Source organism: Camellia sinensis, chromosome 2 (assembly GCF_055761805.1).
Source record: "Camellia sinensis isolate YWXY chromosome 2, ASM5576180v1, whole genome shotgun sequence".
Taxonomy (NCBI): Eukaryota; Viridiplantae; Streptophyta; class Magnoliopsida; order Ericales; family Theaceae; genus Camellia; species Camellia sinensis.
The window spans coordinates 16,109,583-16,133,360 of NC_138962.1; the positions used below are offsets into that span (position 1 = coordinate 16,109,583).

Consider the following 23,778-nt stretch of genomic DNA (forward strand, 5'->3'; position numbering starts at 1 on the left):
TTCAAATATTGTCATTAAAAACAAACCTAACATTATTTCTCATTTTCTTTGGTATAGATGGATGATAGATGATCTCGTGCACGAAGCTAAATTGTACAAGACTACTTGGCAGTATAAGCATTTTTGGGAGGATTAAATATTTTTGGATGGATGTGTATGGATAACAAATATTAGTAGTTTTATTTGTTGATAGCTGCGCATGGATAACAAATAGTTATGTTTCAAAGTGTTATACTAGATGGATGTGACTTGTGAATGAAAACTTAGAATAGTTGTATTGTGTTGAATGTTAATGAATTATGTATTTTGTCGAATGTTAATGATTCAGTTGATTTGAATGACGCTTTAAAATTATAGGTTTATTATGGATTGAATGAATTATTACGAATTACAGGTGTATTGTTTTCTTGCTTTTGGCGACCAATTTATTAGTCGCGACAAATAAATAATTTTTTTTCGCAAAAAATGACAATTGTCGACCAAGAGTTTTGGTCGCAAAAAATACATCTATTGCCGACCAAAACAGTTCTTGGTCGTGGAATCTCACTTTTGCTGACCAAAAGTTTTGGTTGCGAAAAGTAACAAATGGCGACCAAATTTTTTGGTCGTAGAAAAAATATATTTAGCGACGAAGAAGTTTTGGTCGTGGAATGTAATTTTTGCCGACCAATTTTGTTGGTCGCTGAAAATAATTTTTGCCGACCAAATTAGCGACTAACATATATGGTCATTGAATGTAATTTTTGCCGACCAAAGTCTTTTCGCGACTAAATAGGTTAGTCGCAATAATTATATGTTTAGCGACCAACAATTTAGTCGCCAAATAGAATGTTTTGCCGACTGAAAATCTTTTTAGTCGCTAATTACTTTCCACGACCTTCAATTGCCGATCAACTTTGGCGACCAAAAAAATTGGTCGGGAATATGTTTTGCCGACCAAAAATTAGACTTTTGCCGACCAATTTTTTGATCGACAAATGTGTTAATTCTTGTAGTGGCCATCCAAAAAGTTACGAGATATTGAACGCTTATAAAAATCATTTTTAATTGGACACTTACCACTAAACCAACCCTTTGTTGGCAAGGGAATCAGAATTCACACACACACGAGAAAATGAAAATCAGCAAGAAGCTTCTTTCCACTCCGAAGCAGACAGCCTTTATTAAAGAAAATAATTTAAAGAAAACCAATATGTGTGGTCTCCACACTCTAGAAACACTTTGACAAGACGACTTCTTTTCTTTTCTTTTCTTTGCTTTTTTTTTTTTTATTCTTTTTTTTTAGGTGGGAGACAATGAAAAATTTAGCATTGAAATTGATGTTAAAATTTATAAATCAAACTTGGGTTCTAATTTATATTTGTTTAGTTAGATTATTCAAGAGTTATATTATGTTTTTAGATATTTTGATTAGTTATTTGATTTTCTAAATTCAGAGGGTTGTTGTAGTATGTATGTGGTTTGAGTATCATGGACATGTAACTACAAGAGGCTTAATGACAGATTCAATTAAATAGGAATATAAAAAATAAAAATAAATTTTTTTGCCTCTCCGTCATTGTGCATCTGCTTCTTCTCCTCCTTTCTAAGTATAAAAAATTTACTTCTCAAATTTGGTGGAGTCTAAGCTAAGTTGACTAATTTATTTTATTCCAATTTATGTTGCTTAGTCTATTCAAAGAGTTTTTTATTTTTATTTTTATGTTTTCTCCAATTTTTTGATTAATTATTTGATTTCCTGGACTTAGTGTTGTAATGTGTATGTTTTGAGTTCTATTAAATAATTACAAGAAAGCTGAAAGAGAAGACATAGAGATACAATCAAATATGAATATAATTTTGTCTTCTCAGATTATATTTGTACAAAATATTATTATTGATATTATTATTTTGTGTGTGTGGTAAATAAGGAGAATGCATTGATATTATTACGTTATATATGTGTATATGAAAATAATAACTGGTGTCACATTGCACTTGGGTGCACCAACAAATGATATTGGAGCACTTCCAATATGCTGAAAACAATTTCAGGCACTCTAAAAGCAAACTAAAAGTAAAGATATATGGAAAATAAAAAATGATGCGACTGTTCAACTTTTCATTTTAAAATAAAATAATCAAAATAAATTTTATTTAAAAAAAGATGATATTATCATATTATTCTTATGATAATTATTATATAATTTTTTTATAAAATAAATTAAATGTACAAATAATTTTTACAATATGACACAGATTTAAGATAAAAAAAGAATTCACATGTGAAATCTACTATGAGCGGGACTCATTTTTATCTCATATTTGTTTCTTATTTTATGGGAAAAAGATTGTGTGTGTTCTATATGAATAGAGTTTTCTCAATTTAAGACTTGTTTGGATATTAATTTTTTAATATTTTATGAAAAGAATATACAAAAAATAATAAATAATAATTTAACAATTTATAATGATGTTTTAACTAAAAAAAATTTAGTTTAAAGTTTCCGATATTAAAATTTTATAAGATAAAAGGCATATAACATTTTCATAATAATTGAAGGCTCTCAATATTTTCATAGAAAAATTTCTCTTTGCAGACTTTAAAAGTCTAAACCCTAAAATCTTAAAATTTAATTTCTTTATAACGAGTTAAAATTATTCTAATAATATTATTAAGAGATTTTAATTAATAAGGATATATACATTAAAGTTGTCATACTACCTAAAGTTGACCAAAGATATTTTATTAATTTTCTCTTGACTAAAATATTTGATTCCAAACATCTTTGAAGGAAGGGACATTATTGTCCCAATGGAGGTATATATATGGGCTAGGATTCTCTATAATCCGATCACGGATGATAGGGTATTGTTAGACTAGTAGAGGTTTATTATAGGTCTCGTTTTGATAATTTGAACTATGTAATGTGTAGAAACTCGTCGAATACTATATACCTGTAAAAAATCACGTTAATTGGATAGTGATAGCTATTTCATTGAATCAGATTTCCATCAACCGTTCATTTTTTCATCATCGATTTTTTTAATACAAAACTGATTTGATCACATACCTATCGATATTCGATTGACGTGATTTTTTACAAGTATATAGTACTCAACGAGTTCTACACATTCAACGATTTAAATTATTAAAACGGAATCCGTAATGGACCCTCACAAATCTAATAATATCCTCCAGCATAGAGGGAAGCCAACCTCTATTCATATTCATCACATGGAAGCCAACCTCTAAATAATGTTATACGAATTAATTAATATATTAATTGATGATATAATATAATTTAATTTTTTTTTAATATTTATAATTTATATAATAAATAAAATTAATAATAACATCATAACTAATATTAATTTATTAATTAATACATATAAGACCATCATTCTAAAAAGGTTGCAAAGTTTTTAGGAACCCAAGGAAAGTCCATGGATGGTGGAGGAAACACGGAACACATGGGATTCCACTTCCACACCCACGACCGGTTCACCTACCATAGCATAGGATAGCGTAGCATCATGGGGACAACGTCATAGTGCTTGAGTCATAGTGTTACGCATAGTCATCCCATTTGAGTGCCGTGAATGACACAAAACAAAGCATCCGCCATAAGATACCATATCATACCACATCCATCCACATTTTTTTTTTTTTTACTTTTTTTCTTCTCTTTTTTAAAAAATAATTATTCAATAATCTTAAAATATTGACGCATAAAATTCTATAATATTATGATTAATTAAAAATATAAATAAATAAAATATTATGTTAAGTAATTAAAAAACATAAAAAAACATATTAAATAATAATTAATTAAAAAATATGAATACACGATACTCCGAAAATATTCTATAATTTTCCTTTTCAAACCTTCAAAACACCCACGTCACACCCTCTATATGTTTCCACATACATACAACCAACCTCGTATATACGTAATTTTGTATACAACCAACCTCGTATATACGTAATTTTGTATCTCATCATTTATATTTATCTATTTTTTTGGATTAGGATTGTCTACGGTTGCCAATTGGAGGGCCACTCTTATATTGGCCATGTTTAGCGTAAATTTTTATAAATTAAAAGTTGTTATTTAGAAAATAAAAATTAAAGTCACCTCTTTTTTAACATTTAGATAATTAATTTTTTTAATTTATTTAAATTATTTATACTCAATAAATTGTAAGTACAAATTGTACTAAATAATCTAATACAAACTCTCAAATTAAAATAAAATAAAACAACTCATTTAAACTATAGTAAACACCCTCATAATAAGACACTTAGGCCATGTTTGTTTGGGTGGACATGAGCTTGGGATTGGACTAATAGTCCAATAAAATTATTAATCCGATGTTTGGTTAAACAATTGAAGTACGGACTAATTATTTTAAACTTGACTATTAGTTAAGATAGGATACATAATCCAACAGATTCGTAATCCTAGGATTATTAGTCATGGGAATACTAATCCAGTCCGCCCAAACAAACATGGCCTTAAAGTAAATTATTTATATAAAAATTTAAATTGATTGGACAATTATATATGCCTGATCAGATTACTTGTGAACTATTCATATGATTTTAGTTGTTCAATAATAATAAATAAATAAAAATTAAGAAAATTTGTTCAGAGGGTTCTATATATAATATTCACACAAGATTCCTGTAACAGATAACCTTAAAATTCAAATATTTATTTAATTATTTTTAAAATATTCAGAAAAGTTCAATAACTCATGAATATATTTGGATACATTAATTATGATGTGATATTTTACATGATATTAATTATGAAAAATGTTTTAGAGTTCTAATTCTTGAGCTCTAAGAGAGTTTTAAACAAGTGGATCCCACTTATGATGTGATGTGTGTGTCTTTATTTATTTATTTTTTATTTATTTTTTTTGGATGCTACATCATTAGAGCTCTAATTAGAGCTTCCTAATTAGAGCTCTCTATCATTGTTGTATTAACTAAACCCTCTTAAGGGCTCTATATATATATATATATATATATAGAGTTAGTGTTATGTAATAGGCCACATCGATTACTGTAATATTATTAAAATTTCATTTTAGACTAATATTTTTTTAAATGATTTCAAATTCATATAACTAAAATTGCATTTTGGGCTTTTTATTTAAAAAAATTTCAATTCAAGTGTGGTTTGACTTTAATATTAGCATTTTAGTTATAATAATTCATGCATCTTTCTTTTTTCTTTTTTGTTTTAATTAAAGATATATTGGTTTTTAGATGATAATTATCATGTGCTATGCTAAATTTTTTTTAGAAGATATCTTGGTCAAGATATTTTTACGGGCTAAATTTAAATAGATAGATAGATATAGATTTTAAAATTAAATTAAATTTTTGAAAAGAGCATGAGTTAAAGAGATTTTTTTAAATATTATCTTATTCATTAGTGACTCAATAATGGCACCTTTTTTCTTTTTTTTCTTTTTTTGACATTTTGAAATATAAATGTTTTACTTAGCTGCCGTATATATGAAATGTTTTAAACGAAATGTCAAAAATATACTACCATATTGATCAAATCACCAATGTTTTAAAGAAAGTAAGATTAAATGTTAAATATATTACTATATTAATTAAATAACTAATAATTTAATAACATGTGTATTTTAATATTTTTTAAATTCAAAAAATTGATAAAATTGTATTGACACTTTTGAAACTCAAACACTCAATGATATTTCTGTTTATATAATAATATAAATTTATTAGTTTAATTTTCTTACCTATAAATTCACACATTCTAATCTGTTAACTATAAAAATTACACAAATAATAAAATGTATTTTTATAATTGAGTGCATTGTGGTTTAATTATTACTATTTTGGATAAATTATAAATACACCCCTTCCTTTTAAGATTTTCTTAAAATATAAATTGCTCATATAATTTGAAAATTACAAATACCTTTTCTATCAGAATTTTTTATTTAACAACATTAATTGAAAAATAAAATTTCTAACTGCTCTCCTATAAAATAATTAAATTATTTGAATTATTAATAAAAATAAATTTCTGACATTATTAAAAATTGTTAAGATAATTTATTAATAAAAAGAAATTATTTATTATAAAAAATACAAAATTTAAAAGGTATGATGTAATTTTCAGAACTAGAAGAAATAATTTATATTTTAATCAAATGTCCATAATGTATTTATGATTGGGGTTTTTTTTTTAGAGTCCCTAATATTAAGATTTTATAGCATAAAAGGCATTCACTATTTTTATAATGCCTAAGATCCCTCAATATTGATTCAGGGAAATTTCAATCCAGAGAAATCTTTTCTAGAGAAATACTATCCAGAGAAATTCTGGACTTCCCAAATAATTTCTCTGAGTTGAAACCAAAGAAAATTGAACAACACAAAGAATATTAAACAGGGTAAAGAAAATTACCTAAAGAAAATTGAAATTTCTTTGAGTTCAAACCAAAAAAATTCAGAGAAAATTAAACAGGATAGAGAGAATTACCCAGAGAAATTTGATCAGAACAAAATACTAACAAGTTCCACATCTAGAGAAAATTGAACAATCACATAGTGAAAATTAAACAGGGCATAGAAAATTACCCAGAAAAAATTGACCAGAACAAAATACTAACAAGTTCTATATCTAGAGAAAATTGAACAACCATCATTTTCATTTTGATCAATTTTCTCTGGACTGTAAGACATTTTCTCTGGACTATATGTTGAGCAATTAGGATGTGATTCTTCAATTTCAGTGCTTAATTTGCCTCGATTTTCTTACGTTTTCTCACCAGTCTAGCAAACAAATCATTTTCTCCAAACAGACAAACATCAACAAACATCATAATTACAACTTTCCATGAATCACACGAAGATAACAAATGTATACATATATGTATATGTGTACATATGACAGTAAAATTGGCAACTAAAAACCTTAATTTGACATCAAAAAGCCTCAATAAATTAAAAAAAACATTTGTTCACAAAATAATGTTGTGGATCTCTGGACTAAAATCAAAAATCGTTAAACCTTTCACAAATCAGAGAACTTCAGCTTCCAAAGATCAAATCTTTTAAACAAACCAGAGAAATTTTAACACAAATTTCTCTGTGTTTGTTCACAATTTTAAACTAGAGAAAATTATTTAACCAAACTAGAGAAATTTTTCCTAATTTGCATCTTTAGAATTAGTAGTACCTGCACTAAACCAGAGATCAAGCCACCAGAATAGAGCACCAGAAATCCCTCTATCTATCTATCGATCTATCTATCTATCTATCTATCTGTTTCTCTCTCTCTATCTCTCTCTCTCTGTCTCCCCCTCCTCATTTTTAGAAACATATGAGATATGAGATCAAGATTTGAGCGGTGGTAGAAACCAAGATCTGAGATATTATTTCCGATCATGGAGTTCTGAAACTGATCATCACCATTTCTATCTCTTTGAAGCATCATTGGATTCAGCGGCAGAAGCAACTTCCTCAGGTTCGGCGTCCATAGGCTCAAGATCAGCCCCGCCGCTATCTCAACTACTGCTCTTCCTAAGCTCTTTGGCGAAATTCGTAACTCTTAAAACCCTAAGTTTGTTGAGATTGAAGGAGAATAAGAAGAGCGATGTGTCTCTCGTGAGTAAACTCGAGCTGTTCATCTTCAATATTTTTAAACCAAAAATCGATCCCTGCTACCTTCTTCGCCACCACTCTCACAGGTCCAACGCCGCTGCAGATTTGAATGATAATGATGATAGTGATTAGATTGAAGAATGTGATAATTCGGATCGAAGTGGATCGGATTTTGTGATAAATCGATGCCAAGATGATTATGCGATTAAGGAAAATGATGAAAGCCAGATGCTTTGTAGTGTGAGAGATCATGAGGAAGTTGTGGATTGCTATGTTTCTATATCAAACTTTGGATTGAGAGAGAGAGGGGTTGTTTGGTGCGAGAAGAAAGAGGAAAGAGAATGAGAGAGTTTGTGTTATATATGAGTGTGGGTAAGGGACTTTAGACTACAAAAAAAAATTATTATGAATTTCTCCCATTACTAAAAATTAGAGAGAAATCTTAGGCTCTGTTTGCGAAAAAAAAAGTCAGGCTTTTTTGGCTAAAATAGCCACAAAAAACAAAATAGGTTATTTTAGTCACAAAAAAAAAAACATCAAATTCAACCCATAATCATTACAATCCTCTCACAAAAAAAGTCAAAAAAGCTAAAAAGTCAAAAAACCTTTCCCAAACCAGGCTAAAATAGCCCAAGTTAAAATAGCCAAAAAGCCAACCCACTTCCCAAACGGAGGTTTAGACTAGTTTTTCTTTTATAATTTATTTATTTTTTTATCGGTAATAATTAAGAGTTTTAATAATAAAACTCTAATAAGATCATTAGTGACGTGACAACCTAAAAAAAAAAAACAAAACAGAAAGCAAAACATTAAATCACACGGTGAACCCCCAAGTTGGAGCACTTTTAAAGCTCACAATTTAGAGCTGTGAAGCATTTTTATTTTTATTTTATATGATTCAATTTAATAACTGATTCCGTGACTGGAAACTCATTACTATATATATACAATCATAACAACTCTTACGCAAGAGTGTGCGTCTGTGTGCTTGCGTGAGAGAGAGAGAGAGAGAGAAGAAGAAGAAGAAGAAAGTAGGTGGAGGGGCAGCTATGGGAGAAGTGGGTGAAGTATGTGTAATAGAAGCTGCAAATCACCACCAAATTGCAAAACCCACAAAAGAAAAAAGGCAAATGATACAACTAATTCCTGCTACTGCTACTGCTACTGCAACTGTCATGGCAAGTCCCGACGACAGAGACATAGAGGCCACCACCATGTTAGCCAATTTGGGAGGTTCAATAAGCCATGAAACAGAGCACAACAACCCACTTGAAGCCTGGTTACCCATCACAGAGTCAAGAGATGGAAATGCATTTACCTCTGCATTTCATGTACTCTGTTCTGGAATTGGAGTTCAAGCCCTTCTGCTTCCACTTGCATTTACTTCTCTCGGATGGTATGTTCCCCCATATACATATGATCTATCATATTCATACACAGATTTCACATCTTGATTTATATTCTTGAATTTTATTTTTATTAAAAAAAATAAAAAACTAGATTGACAAAAAAAATAAAATGAAGAACACTAATTGATTTTTTTTTTTTTTGTGCTGAAAATGAATTTTTAAATTTTGATAATATTTTTTTATTAAATTAGTTTTATTTTTTAAGAAAAAACAATTACGAAAACTAAACCAAACTTGGTGTTGCTTTGCAAGAAGGCTAGGTAGAATGGTCTGATACGGAGATAGACTTCACTTTGAAGTGACGGAGCAGAGGCTGCATCACTTAATTTTGTTTTTTCTTTTTATTATCTTAAATGAATTTAACAGAGTTCAATAGCATATGGTTGCGAGATTGATAGTGTTACACATATATCTGCTCTATTATACGAAGGTCTCATTTGATATGTGTTTGTTTTAATATAAAAGTAAAAATATTATTAAAAAAATTAAAAAATTTATAACTTAAATCAAAAAATTAAATTTTTTTTTCTTTATTTTTTCTATATTTTTTCTTAAAAAATTAAAAAGTCATTTTAAATATATTATTTTTTTTATCTCATATTTTAATTAATTGAGGCCAAATTGCTTAATTCAAAATAGTTTAAAAACTGCTTAATTATTTAATTCAAATTGCTTAATTATTTTATTTTTTATATTTAAAAACGTCCATATTATTAACGACTCTGACAAATAATTGCTAAGAATTTCAAATTCAATTATTTTTCTCAAAAAGTTATAAAATTACAATATATATATATATATATATATCTATATTGATTTAATTTACTTTTTAGTTGACTTTTTTGTATTGGAATTTTTTAGTCTAATTTGATTTAACTTTTTTAATTTTTTAATTTTTATAAGAAAAAAACATAGGGTATGTTTGGTTTGTGTTTGAGAGATGTGTTTTAGAGATAAAAAGTACGAAAAATTGTTTGGTTTGGTTTTTTTCAAAAGATGTTTTGGAAAATTATTTTGAGAGAGAGTTTTGGAAAAAGTGATTGATTTGATGTGTGTGAGAGAGAGATTTGTTTGGAAAACTTGTTTGGTTTACAAGTTTTGAGAAATTTTTTTGGAAAAATTTGTTTGGTTTGATTACTTTTAAAAACTTATTTGTAGAGAAAATTTCCCAAAAATTTTTCAGAAATACAAACCAAACGAACCCATAATAATTATGATTTAGATGTAATATTTTATTTTATTAATTTATATAATTAATTTTAATTTTTTATATTTTTTTAAGTCAAAAATCAAATACGAAACGAAGATTTAGGTCAAGTTTGGCTAAACTAAAAAAGTGCACTTATTTCATCTTTTTATCTTTTTTAGGTCACATCAATCAGCATATCCTCTCTACTTTTTCTACACATAATACAAGAAAAATCAAAAAATATACTTATTTAGTCATCTCAAACTTGGCCTTAATGGGATCGCCATTTTAATGGATGCAGGTTATGGGGTATAGTGTGCTTGTCAATGGCATTTGGTTGGCAGCTGTACACCATATGGGTCCTTGTCCATCTTCATGAGTCTGTCCCTGGAACTCGCTACAGCAGATACCTCCACCTAGCCATTGCAGCCTTTGGTTAGACCCAGTATCCCTACCATAATAGCATGACATTTATACATAGGGTTTTTGGAAAGAGAAAAAATAAAAAATAAAAGAAATTAACTTTTAATTTTTTTTTTTTTTTGAGATTATATCACTTCTCCTTTAATTTTTACCTAAAAAAAAATAAAAAAAATTAAAAAGTAAACTTTTTACAAACTTCTTAAAACACCACATATGTTGATAATGCGCCGGACCCCAGTAAACCCCACCTCTACCAGCCCAGTGCCTAGGATTGGAAGAAAAAAAAAGAAAAAAAAAATTAATCAATGAAAACCCGCCACATCACTGGGGTCGATTCTCAGTAAGGGTTTGTAGCAGCGTTGCAACAAACAAATGAAAACGATTCTCTCAGTCCGACTGTTTGACAAGTCTACTTATGTTTGCGAGTTACAAACAAATCAAAGAGTCAAGTTTCTCAGTCCGACTGTTTGACAAGTCTACTTATGTTTATGAGTGACAAACAGATCAAACAATCAAGTTTGGCCAACAATGATTCATCCCATTAAAAATATTATCACTAATATCATTAATGTATTAAAAAAGTAAAAAAAAAAAAAATACAACTCACCAAAATATCACATCATTAATGACGGGACCCACTGCCACCTAATTAGTGGGGAGTAATGCTAGGGATACCAAATTTTCTACCAAACAAATGACCAAATGTCTCACATGGGTGTGGGGTCCGCAATTTTGTGGGCTCCACACTCATGTGAGACATTTGGTCATTTATTTGATAGAAAATTTGGGACCTCTAACATTTTCCATTAGTGGGAAACATTATTCCAAGTTTGACTTGGGTTGTTAAAAATTCATTCCAACTGGATTTAATAAAAAAATAAGTTAATAGTTTAGATATATTTTAAAATTTGTGAAGGTTTTTAAATTAAATTTAAACAGTCAGTGATAGTTCAATAAATTTAAAATTATATAAAATATCAAATTATTCAAACTTGACTCAATAAAAATTCATTTGAGATCAACTTAAAAATTTAACGAATCAAAATAAATTTTAAAACTCGTTAAAACCGATTTATGTTATGTGTCTTTTCTCTGAGATATTATTTGATGGTTTAAGAGCAATAATCTACGTCACTTCACATTTGTTAAGTTATTTCATGACAAGAAATAGAAAAAAATGGATTTCAATATAGCAGTGGTAAAAAAGATAACATTTTTATAATCAGTAATGTTAAGTATCATGAAAATTTTTATGAAAATAATCATGAAAGTTTTGTAATCTTTAAATTACACTTAAAATAAAATACCATACACTAATCAAGGTAATTCAAGGATTATAAATTTTTCATGATCATTTTCATGAAAAAACTTTCATAATCCCTAACTTTTCTCTTTTATAATAGTGCAACTCTCTGTGTAGATGGTGCATATTTATTCATGCTAACTTTTCTCTTTTATAATAGTGCAACTCTCTATGTAGATGGTGCATATTTATTCATGCGCTTTGATACAACTCTTTTTGTATGTTAGCATTGTACAAAAAAATATCTTATTAATAATGCAATTATTTTGTTACTCTTCTCATATATTTGCAATTTCTCAAAAAAAAAAAAAAAAAAAAAAAAATTTACTGGGTCTCACGATCAATAATATTAAGTTGGGTACCATGTAGTCTTGCTGCAAAACCGCCACATAATTTTTCCTTTTCTTGATTGTTTGATATGTTTTGTTAGCTTTTATTGCCGAATAACCATTTTATTAAAATAAAATGCATCACTCGGAATTGGTCAGATTGTCGGACTAAGCATCTCACGTTAGTTAGTTGGTTATTTTTTTATTTTTTGCTTTTTTTTTTTACAAAGCAAAAATGCATTTTATACAAATTTATTACAAACTATTCTGGCCATGTGTAATATTTATGTGTAGTGTTTCTGTACTTTTTTTTCAAAAAAAAAAAAAAAAGTCATCTACCTGCCAACAACTACCACTTTCTAAATAATGATTTTATTTATTCTTTTAAGTTAAAGTTAGAAAATAAATAATGAACTTGTACATAAATTTCAATTTTGTCCTAATTTGTTTGTTCAAATTAATTCTCATTGACCCGATCTAAAACAAATTAATTCTCATTGACTTAATTTATATTTACATGACAATTGTAAATTGTAATAAATTAACCCCAGTTATAATACTATAGATGTATTTTTTTATTTATTAAAAACATCAATCGATTAAGGTATAGTATAAAATAGCACAATGCAACCTATATTAAACTATTAAGCACGTGTCTTTTATTGTACAGTGTTGTTTTAATATTAGAAATGCTATGAACTTAGAAAATTTAGACAGCGTGTGGTTGTGATTTGTTGTTTTATTCATCTTGACAAGCTGTTACATATCAATGCATAAACTTTATCTTTGTCCAAGCATTTTATTCATATATTCTCAATGATTTCAGGTGCAAAATTAGGGAAATTGCTAGCCATATTTCCAGTTATGTATCTATCAGGGGGCACCTGTGTCATGTTAATAATCACAGGGGCCAAGACTATGGAGCTGTTCTACAATACCATATGTGGGGATGGCCTGACATGCATTGCAAGGACACCAAGCGGCGCAGAATGGTTCTTAGTTTTCACATTCCTAGCCATTTTTGTAGCCCAGTTCTTTCCTAACTTGAATTCCATTGCTGGGGTCTCACTGATCGGAGCAATCACAGCTGTCGGATACTGTACTTTGCTATGGGCTTTGTCCATCTCCTTGGACAGGCCCGATGGTGCATCTCATGACCCGTCTAAGGCGGCATCATCAGAGACAGCTAGAACTCGCAGTGTCTTGACTGCACTTGGGATCATAGCTCTTGCTTTCAGAGGTCACAATCTTGTGCTTGAAATACAGGTAAATGATTCATTCGAGTCCAAATTTCGTGCAACCTATGAAATATGTGCTTTTTCTGTGACTGAGTTTTGTATCCCTAACATTACTGCATGCAAAAATGTTACTGTTTTCATGTCACGGTGCTAAACAAGTAATAAAATGTTTATTGATGTAGGGGACAATGCCTTCAAGTTCAAAACATCCATCGCGCGAGCCAATGTGGAGAGGGGTGACAATGTCATATATACTAATCTCAATGTGTTTATTTCCCCTTGCAATTGGTGGATATTGGGCTTATGGTAATTCGGTAAGAAACGCTTGTTTTTTTTAATCCTCGTACTTGTTTTTGCTGTGTTTAAATATTAAATTTGTGAAGAAATTAGTGGAGGAAAAAAGATACTTGAAAAAATATATATATATATAATCAAAAGGGTGTTCACACTGACTCGTTTTCTCCACCAATCTTTCCACAAATCTAAAATTCAAACAAAACTTGTGTGTTTTGGGTTGGGTGTTTTTGCAAAGCAAATGTGTGAAATTGTGTTAAATGATAACAGTGTAATTTAACAATGTCAGATACCTGCTGATGGAGGAATGTTGATCACATTCTCGAAGTTCCACGGGCAAAGCACATCGAAGTTTGTGGTCGGCTTAATTTACCTACTGGTACTGATAAATTGCTTGTGTTCATTCCAAATCTACGCCATGCCGGTTTTCGACAACTTGGAATTCCAGTACACAATCAAGCAGGAGAGGCGATGCCCCAGGTTGCTCCGGTTCGGGATCCGAGTCTTCTTTGGAGGATTGACATACTTCATAGCAATGGCTTTCCCTTTCTTACCGAGCCTGGCAGCACTTATTGGAGGAATCACATTGCCTCTGACTTATGCTTATCCCTGTTTCATGTGGATCACGATCAAGAAGCCGAGGCCAAATAGTGCAATGTGGTGGTCTAATTTGTGCCTAGGTTGCTTAGGAATTGTGTTAAGTGTTTTGCTGATAACAGCAGCAGTGTCGAATATAGTGACCAAAGGAATAGATGCCAATTTCTTTAGGCCTCACTAAAAGATGTGCATATTTGACAATGACAACAATTGTTTTGAAACAAGATAAATCAAGAATAAAATTGTATACAAAATCAATGAATAATAATGTGATAAGTCTTTGATATAATGATTTTAAAGCAAAACACTACTACAAATATAGATAAAGATCACACTTTTTTAGTGTGATGTATGTTTTTTAATCACGCCTTTTAAGTTTTATTAAAGTGTGGTCTTTAAGAGTGTGATTAAAAATGGTCATTTTTAATCACACTTTTTAAGTGTCATCAAAAAATACTTTCATCACATCTTTTAAGTGTGATTAATAATATTTAGATCACACCTTTTAAGTGTGATTAAAAATATTTAGATCACACCTTTTAAGTGTGGTTAAAAACATTTAGATCACACCTTTTAAGTGTGATTAAAAACTTTAGATCACACCTTTTAAGTGTGATTAAAGACTTTAGATCACACATTTTAAGTGTGATTAAAAACATTTAGATCACATCTTTTAAGTGTGGTTAAAAACATTTAGATCACACCTTTTAAGTGTGATTAAAAACTTTAGTTCACACCTTTTAAGTGTGATTAAAGACTTTAGATCACACCTTTTAAGTGTGATTAAAAACATTTAAATCACACCTTTTAAGTGTGATTAATAACTAATAAAACCTGTGATAAAAAAAAATTGACATATTTAAAGAATAATCAATATTATTTTTGCACGCGCATTTGAATAATGTAATACACACTATATACTATATTTCGAATCACAACCATATATTGAATGAAATAATATCATATATTTCATAAATGAAAGTTAAATGTTTAAAAGTATATACAAAGAAATTAATAAAAAAAAATTAACTGTGATTACATACATTTAAAAATAAAAAATAAAAAACTTGAAAAAAGTAAGTTCTTGAATTCTTTGACCATATTTTGCATCTCTCCAAGAAATTTCTGACCTGAAAAATAAAAAAACAAATTAATTTAAAAACCGCCAGAAGCATATGAATAAACTTACTAATTAATTTATAAACTTACATTTAGATCACACCAAAAATAATGTAATTTATCCAGTTGTTAAACTGCCCCCAATCCTTTCCCCACAGCCACCAAAAATGACATAATTATTTTGATTCTCCACACAAATATCAGTAAAACAGCACCACAAAAGAAGACAATATGCAACAATGCAAAAAGGATCACATAAATGATAAAATGGAGTATTATATGGACAATCAAAATCATATGATATCAACATATAACTCACTAAAAACTATAAAACAAATAAGGATCAATAAAGCTTATTGGTCTTAAAAGCATAAACCACATAGCCTGAATAATTACAAATTGGTACACCCATCGATGGAAACATCACCGTGAAAGGTTTTCCTCAAGATCAATAGTACACCCATCAAATTTCCAAATATAACTACATGCTTAAAAAATAATTCTATGTAGACAAGATATTTTAACAGGTAAAAATGCATACTTCTCTGTTAGTACCAAACTACCTATTCATATGGGTTCAACTCTGACACAAACTGAGATGCACATGAGATCCATAACCAATATCATCTAATGCATACCTAGGGCAAACAAAAAAATGGAGATAATAGTTAAGAGACATAGCTTGAAGAAGAAAATTCTGCAGGTGAGGAAATGAGTGAAGTTTAACCAATATCAGATCCTTGTCAAGGATCTTCACCTCTCCCCCAAGATGTTCTAGCCAACACAAAACAGGGAACATATATGGTCTGGTTCCCTTAACAAACCTGAGTTAGATTAAAATTCACATCAAACGGATCGAGAAATACCTATAATTAAAATTCACATCAAAAGGATGAAGTAAACAAAAGTCAATTAAAATTCACATCAAACAAATCGAGAAATACCTATAATTAAAATTCACATCAAAAGGATGAAGTAAACAAAAGTCAAACAGAATCAGTTAAATTAATTTTATTAATTCAACATTAAAACTAATTTTTGGCTACAATCTGTATTAAAAACTCAATACTACTTTAAGGATAGAGAAATACCTTGATAGAGAGTGAATTAACCAATCGATGTCTTCAAAGTAGCAGAAATCTGCAAAAAAATGAAGAAGAAGAAGATGACGAATCAACCTATAGAAAAACTGCATCCATGACAATGTGCAGGCCAATAGAACAAAAATATGAACCACTTATTGTGTTATTTATAGATCTACAATATATATATATATATATGAACATATTTTCAAAATAAAAAACAAACAGGTTCAAACAGAAAGAGTCATATGCACATATTTTCATTCGAATTTTAGGTTGGTAGATAAGATTAGATATATGATGCGTAATTAGTATATCAAATAATTTAAATGAAGTGAACATAAGAATATGCCTCTGTTTATTAATGGACTAGCGTATGCTCGTGCCTGGAGGCACGGTATTTTTAGATTCTAAAAAAAATAATAATAAAATAAAAATAAAAGCCAAAAAGCCAACCCCAAACAGGAGTTAGCTAAAAAGCTAGCTTATTGACTAAAAATAAGCCAACAAAAAAGCTAATGCTAAAAAAAGTTAGTTCGTTTGGAGCATAGAACTTTTTTGGCTTTTCTTAAGGCTTTTTTAAGTGGCTAAAGTTCACTTTTTCGTGGGAAATCTTTAATCCCAAACGGCCTAAAGGGGTTATAAAGCCAGCTTATAAGATGTGCCAAACAAAGCCTAAGAGTCTGGTTACTTGGAGAACTCACAGATCAACTCTGCCAGCACCCTGCTCATACATATTGGGACCAGAAAGCTTCGCAGCCCCCTCAACCAGTGCTTGCTTCATGCTTGCTGGATTTAAAATGTCTTTTCGATTTCCTTCAGGAATGACACTAACAAGAAGGCATACCACACCAGCAACAACCGGACTTGCCACACTAGTACCAGATAAACTTTTACAACCTGTACTGATCTTAGATCCCATAATTTCCCGACCATACGCAACAACATCTGGCTTCACACGCCCATAGCTGCAGAGGCAGACTTTCATGGTTACAGAAGGCAATTTTATCAGCTTAACTATATACAAGTTATAATCATTATCATTGTTCTTATAATTTTCTTGGGGGAGAGAGGGAGAGAGAGGAAAGTGGGAAAAAAGGAAGACGGGAAATAGAATTAACTATGGACAGATGACAAATCAGACACCATAGGTAACATGATCCAAACAAATGGTGACATGAAGCATGATTTTTTATGACAAAGCAAGGACTGAAGCCTATGCGAAAATCTTCCTAAATTAATGGGGGGATTGCATATCAGTGGGGGAGACAAAATATTTACAAAAAAGTGATAGACATTATAAATATTAATAATTAAAATCATGAACTTTTCCACTTTTTTGTAAATATTTTTTTGTGTGTTCCCCACTGATGTGTAATTCCCCCGAATTAATTAACATCATTAAATCATGCTATCAAGGTAGGAAACAATTCACTGACAACATCTGTGACACCGCCCTATGGTTCTTCATTCACAGCATGGAATCACAATATATATTTGACAACCCAAGCAAAAAAGAGCTTTAGAGTCCACATGCTAAGCCTTAAGATGTGGAAACAGTAATAAATGTCTATGCAACCACAAGGAAGATGACAAAGCCATATTCTCCCCAAATGAGGAGCAATAGTACATTGTCTAGGGTGTATGTTAATAAATTCATTTAATTCCGAAACACATCATGTAATTTGTCTGAGAAACAAAAGAAGTTAAAAAACTAAAAGGTGTGCTGGACATGGGGTAGTTTAGGGGTTATTTGGGATGTTCTAAATAAGTGTACTTTTTTACTTTTTATAAAATATAGGTTGGGTTTGAAGTGATGTGATAGAAAGGTTATGTGACTTAAATAAGATAATGTGACTTAAATAGGATAGTAACTTTTTAGCTTTTTTAAGGGATGCCAAACAAGGCCTTAGTTTAAATTTTGACATATTACAATAATATATTAGAAACTAAATTACATATGTCCTAGTAAACAATTAATATTTTCATATTCCTTTGTTGGAACTTGGAAATGCTAGTGCTTTGGCATGTCAGCATTTGGTCCGATGTTTTCACCTTTAACAACCAAAAAGAACTAAAATCTGGATGAAATTAAACCAGACAAATAAAAAAACAAGGACTAGAACTTAATGAAAAAATACAGATACGCTACCCATGAGGAATCTCCCAAGTACTCATGCCCCGCGAGGAGAATGAGGCTATGTGATCACTGTAATCAATGCCACCGACACCAATAACATCACTTTGATCTGCTGGATTGTTTAGAGTACCATAAAGTGGTCCATCATTTCCAATTGCGGAAACCATGATAATATTATTTGCTGTCAGTTCCCAGACCTAGTGAAAATTGCAGAACACGGAATATTACATATGTAAATGGAACTTCCTTGTTCCAACAACATAAATGTTTTAAAAAAAAGCTTTTACATACACAAGTAGATATCCAGTGAAAAGCCGATCCACCCTGCAAACTAAATTTTTCTATAGTTTGGATGACTTTCACAAGGAGTACTTGGTATTTAATGGTCCACATACTTTTTAAATCCTAATCTACATGCCCTAGGATTATCCAGATGTTGAGAAGCATGAGTACAACTCGTCAAATTTAAGAATCATCCAAAAGTTCAAATGGAACCAAGTGGATGCATGCAATAGCCTGAAGCATCAGATGCCTGAGGCATATTAAAGATCTAAACAAGTTCATCCAGATAACTGCGTTATTCTAAGGTCATAGACAACAAGCAACTCTAGACTACTTCAAGCATAGAGTATACAAACAGTGTGGCAAACAGGCAAGCATTCGGTGAGCATAAAAACAATATTAAATTTAAAATAAAATAAAATAAAATAAAAATTTGGAAATTAAATAAATCAATTATGTTATGTGATTTTTAAAATATAAACTGCAATTAGAAGGCCAAAGGGAATCTTACCTTCTCCACAAATGGGAGATCCAAGTAATCAGGTCCACCTATACTTAAATTCAGCACATCAAAGAGTAGGTAATGAATTCACAGAAAGGAAAAAAATTCCTAAATGAATACATGAAACACCAATTTATTAGTAATCCAAATAAATTTAAGGAACCCCCAAAATTAGGAACACCAATTCATATTAAAGAATATTAATGAGTTAACGTTGTGCACTAAAATGATATGAACAACTGATAAAAAAATTAAAAAAAAAAATCAAATAAAACTATCCATTTGGTTTGCTTAGATGAACACACCATGAAATTGGATCAAGGGACTGGAACAATAAATCAAAGACCACAACAACATCCATCCAGCAATGTGTACATCAGCATGTTTTGTAGATCAAAAGAGAAATAGTTGTATAACTTAATCAGCATAATCCATAAATCTAAAAGTAAATATTTGTAATCCACTACACAAATTGAAGGAAAAAAGAAAAAGAAGAAAAGAAATCTCTCTAGGAAAAAAGAAAAAGAAGAAAAAGAAATCTCTCAAAGAAAAAGAAAGCCCTAATTTAAGTGTAGAAGATAAGGCGAAAATAGCCAAATAATGTTTCATAGTAGCGGAAGCAAAACAATGCCAAACCAAAAATTAGTACGTGAACACAGTTTACAAACCAAACCAATATGAAGGACTCCACATCTCTGCCAAAAAAATAATGTTCACACCACAAAATCTACACATGAAGAATCAAGATTTAGGCCAAGTTTGGGTAGTTTAAAAAAAGTCAAAAAGCCAAAAAGTTACTCAAAAAGTTAAAAAGTCATTACTATTCACCAAAAGTCAACAATTACGGCTGCACAATTCCCAATTCTAATTTTCCCCTACAAACTAATTTTTACAATTTTTTATTACACATTTTTTCATAAAAAGTCAAAAAGTTAACCCAAACATTCATATTTTCAACCTCAACTTTTTAGTCTAAAAAGACAAAAAGTGCACTTATTTAGTCTTCCCAAACTTGGCCTTAAATTAGACATGCTCAACCCCAAAGTTAGAACCAATGCAATTCAAAATCTGTCACATTAGCTAAAAAAATACGCAGCATCAAAGAAATAGCAAAAAAAAATTATGAGTTCACTACATAAGAAAGTACTATCTCCTCTCTTATGAGTTCACCACATAGCTAAAATTCATGGTATAACTTTCTTAATAAGGGATTGAAGTAGTACCTGATTGCTCAGTTTTCACTATCTACTTTGCTCACAAATGAAAAGCAACTTGGACTTGCAATTTCTTATAATGGTTTCATATATTTTACTATAAAGGTAAACTTCATGGTCTACCATGTTAATTTCTTGGTACATCATTCATTTTCTTAAAATCAAACCTCAAGATTATCACCAGGTTCAATTAAAGCCGTCAGGACACAGTTCTCACTATAGAAATTTGGGGCTTTACATCAAAAATATTTTACTCATCTAAAACTTTTCATTTTTGTTAAAATTATGTGGACTTTTAACTAAGTCTTCCTCTTGGGTAGATTCAGCACTCGGATTGCACGGCTCAAACCCCCTCATATACTAACAGAAAAAGTCCTAACAAAATCAACAGCAAAACCAAATTTCTTCATCCAAGATTTCAACTGTAACTATGAACATCTTATAATAAACTTTCACTACAGGGGCATGTCAAAACAAACACTAACTGCAGATGGGCAATCAAATGGATTTCTAATGTAGACAGTGATGAGCTGGGTACCTCAGGAACTTCATCGTGAGGGCAGTGACCAGCAGGACTGATCTCATAATATGGAGCTTCTGGCAGCCGTCTTTTCACCTGAAGACCCCACACAGGCTTCACCCATGGGTCTTCTTTTCCATACATGAGACAGATTGGTACATCATTCACTTGACACCTGTGAACAGAAATGAACTGGTAGTCCATAATTTGGAGCAAGAAAAGGGAAATTTTACATGAATTACCTGCAGGAGTTTAAACTTTAACAATACGTACCTAGATAAAGCCTCCTAGAAGGATAGTTGTCCCCGTGGAGCAAACATAATTGAGACAAAGGATGCAGCAGCTGCTGGGTGTTGTGCTGTCTCAAGGATACGGGAAAACACTTTATCAACCTCTTTTGAGTGATCTGCATAAACTTGCTCAAGCACCTCTGCAATACTTCCAGGATCACTTATTTTCTGCCAACTACAATCACATAAATAAAGCACTTGCTTAGTTAACTGCAACAATCAGACTTTTTTTTTTTCGAACTATAAATTACTAAATGAAGACCTGTCTTGTGTTTAACCACATAGCTAAAATTATGAGTTCACCACATAGCTAAAATTCATCCTCTCCAGCTAGCACAGAGGAATCAAGAATCTTTACTCTGCTGCAACACTGAAACAAAATCCACAAACCCACATCTGAGATTTAAAGCCACAACATGCAGCCACCACCAACCCTTGAGCTTTATACTGGTTTACAATTGGCAATTTGACTAAATTACAATTACCCACAAGGGACCAACCCTCCAAACCACCACACATTCTAACCTAAACAAACCCTAACCAAAAACACATATAAACCAGCCCACGCACATCATCACAGTACAACTGAACCTCTCTAAAATTACATTATGTGCACAATTACACAATATCTGAACCAACAATCATTGACATTTGAACCATCTACAATATTAGTGTACTTACAATGGGGTCATTCTAGAATACAGAGCCTTACCATATGTACATTTTTTATATTAATTACATAAATGTCATAACTAAATCATTTTCAATCATAACTTCAAAAAAAGTGTCACAACCAAACACCACAAAAATATATCCAAAGTCATTTTCGATTATAACCAAGATCACCATAGGTCATAACCAACAAAATAATAATCCTGATAGTAGTGTCTAATCATCACCAATCATCTCTTCCACACATCATTGCATCTAAAAAGTAAGTCTAAAAAATAAGCTTCTATATCATTTTTCTAATCACAATAGGTCATAAACACCAGCCATGACCAAGCCATAACATAGAAAGTAACCAAAAGACCACAAAATCATAATTTGGCATATGATGTACTATAAAATTTTCTTCTCAACTAATCAACAATTTTGAGAGTATGTTAGATGTTACTTGGATTTTATAATTGAAAAATATAAACCATCAAGAATTTTGTAACCAGACAATCTACAACAAAACTATTTTCATTTCGTAAAGCGAACTGAGTATTAAAAAAATCACTGAAACAATTTAATTGCATCGAAAGACTAACCTCCGAAGAACACCAACCAGATCACCATCAGGCCCAACCAATGCAACATGAATCGAAGCCCCAATTCTTTCTTTAGCCTGGTCATCAATGGCTAAAACAATCGGCAACGACATGTTCACAATAGACCCATCTTTCATTCTCAAACAATTGAAATGCAAGCTCCGCAAATACTCATCCTCTCTCATGAGCGGACTCGCCCAACCCTCGCTGAGCACGTGAACCCATTCGAGATCAACCTTTGTTATTTTCAGCTTTGGCATTGATTCAGCCTCTAGAGTCTTCAAATCCATTTGGCTCTCCGACACCACGAGATCAACCAACGACCCACCATCTGGGTCGATCAAAGAGCTCTTGACAGCTAAACGGTTTTTTGCGGAACAATCTACACAACTCATTCTTCGAACAAATGAAAGAGAATAAATACAATAAACAAATAAAATCTATACAATCTATGTACAAACAGCCTCAGCAGAACGGTGATCGTAATCTTTTAATGCAACAGCCTCAGCAGAACGGTGTGCCCTTTCTTCGGACACAATTAGATGCCAAAACAGATTCAATGACAGACACAATATGAATTCCACAATTAGAGACCAAAATTATTCCACCTATTTTTCTGATTTCAGATTTAATAACAGACACAACACAATTAATAAAACAAAGAGATTCAACTAAGACACAACTAAGATCAAAACAGATTCATATTTTCATTCCAAATAGAAGCCAAAACAGATTCATATTTACAGATTAATAACAGATTCATATTTACATTCCAAATAGAGGCCAAAACAAACACAGAGAGTGAGTGTGAGAGTCGATCGGTGTGCCAAAACAAACACAGATTAACAGACAGATTCATATTTACCCGTGTGTGAGTCGATCGGTGCAGAGATGCAAAACCAGAGAGTGAGTGTGAGACTGATGAGATGAGAGAGTGAGGGAGCCGATTAGG

General features: G+C 30.8%; 2 protein-coding genes and 1 pseudogene across 4 annotated transcripts; 1 reads left to right on the plus strand and 2 right to left on the minus strand.

The window, feature by feature from the left end:
- Nucleotides 1-8,583: 8,583 nt before the first annotated feature.
- LOC145789409 (lysine histidine transporter-like 8) lies at nt 8,584-14,726 on the plus strand. Its single transcript, XM_082913820.1, has 5 exons — nt 8,584-9,035; nt 10,539-10,672; nt 13,119-13,558; nt 13,713-13,844; nt 14,114-14,726. The coding sequence occupies exons 1-5, from the start codon at nt 8,689-8,691 to the stop codon at nt 14,600-14,602; spliced, it is 1,542 nt and encodes a 513-aa protein (XP_082769946.1). The 5' UTR covers nt 8,584-8,688; the 3' UTR covers nt 14,603-14,726.
- Nucleotides 14,727-16,226: 1,500 nt separating this feature from the next.
- On the minus strand, nt 16,227-18,929 carry LOC114304131 (subtilisin-like protease SBT6.1 pseudogene; annotated as a pseudogene). The gene is made up of 4 exons (XR_014354102.1): nt 18,775-18,929; nt 17,327-17,590; nt 16,632-16,680; nt 16,227-16,364 (listed from the first exon to the last, which is right to left on the minus strand). The product of XR_014354102.1 is annotated as a subtilisin-like protease SBT6.1 pseudogene (transcript).
- LOC145788735 (ATP sulfurylase 2-like) lies at nt 18,929-23,258 on the minus strand. 2 transcript variants are annotated; one of them, XM_082913822.1, is made up of 3 exons: nt 22,827-23,258; nt 21,554-21,745; nt 20,636-21,455 (listed from the first exon to the last, which is right to left on the minus strand). In XM_082913822.1, the coding sequence occupies exons 1-2, from the start codon at nt 23,219-23,221 to the stop codon at nt 21,568-21,570; spliced, it is 573 nt and encodes a 190-aa protein (XP_082769948.1). In that variant the 5' UTR covers nt 23,222-23,258; the 3' UTR covers nt 20,636-21,455; nt 21,554-21,567. The 2 variants fall into 2 exon arrangements, with proteins under 2 accessions (XP_082769949.1, XP_082769948.1); XM_082913823.1 differs by lacking the exons at nt 20,636-21,455; nt 21,554-21,745 and adding an exon at nt 18,929-18,959.
- Between the last annotated feature and the right edge of the window lie 520 nt (nt 23,259-23,778).

Bases quoted from the DNA above. Each gene is read 5' to 3' on its own strand.
- LOC145789409 (XM_082913820.1), top strand. From the start codon at position 8,689: ATGGGAGAAGTGGGTGAAGTATGTGTAATAGAAGCTGCAAATCACCAC. The intron at 9,036-10,538 runs GTATGTTCCCCC...TAATGGATGCAG, and splicing joins GCATTTACTTCTCTCGGATG to GTTATGGGGTATAGTGTGCT. The intron at 13,559-13,712 runs GTAAATGATTCA...TTATTGATGTAG, and splicing joins ATCTTGTGCTTGAAATACAG to GGGACAATGCCTTCAAGTTC.
- LOC145788735 (XM_082913822.1), bottom strand. From the start codon at position 23,221: ATGAGTTGTGTAGATTGTTCCGCAAAAAACCGTTTAGCTGTCAAGAGC. The intron at 21,746-22,826 runs GTTAGTCTTTCG...ATGTGATTGTAG, and splicing joins CTGGTTGGTGTTCTTCGGAG to TTGGCAGAAAATAAGTGATC.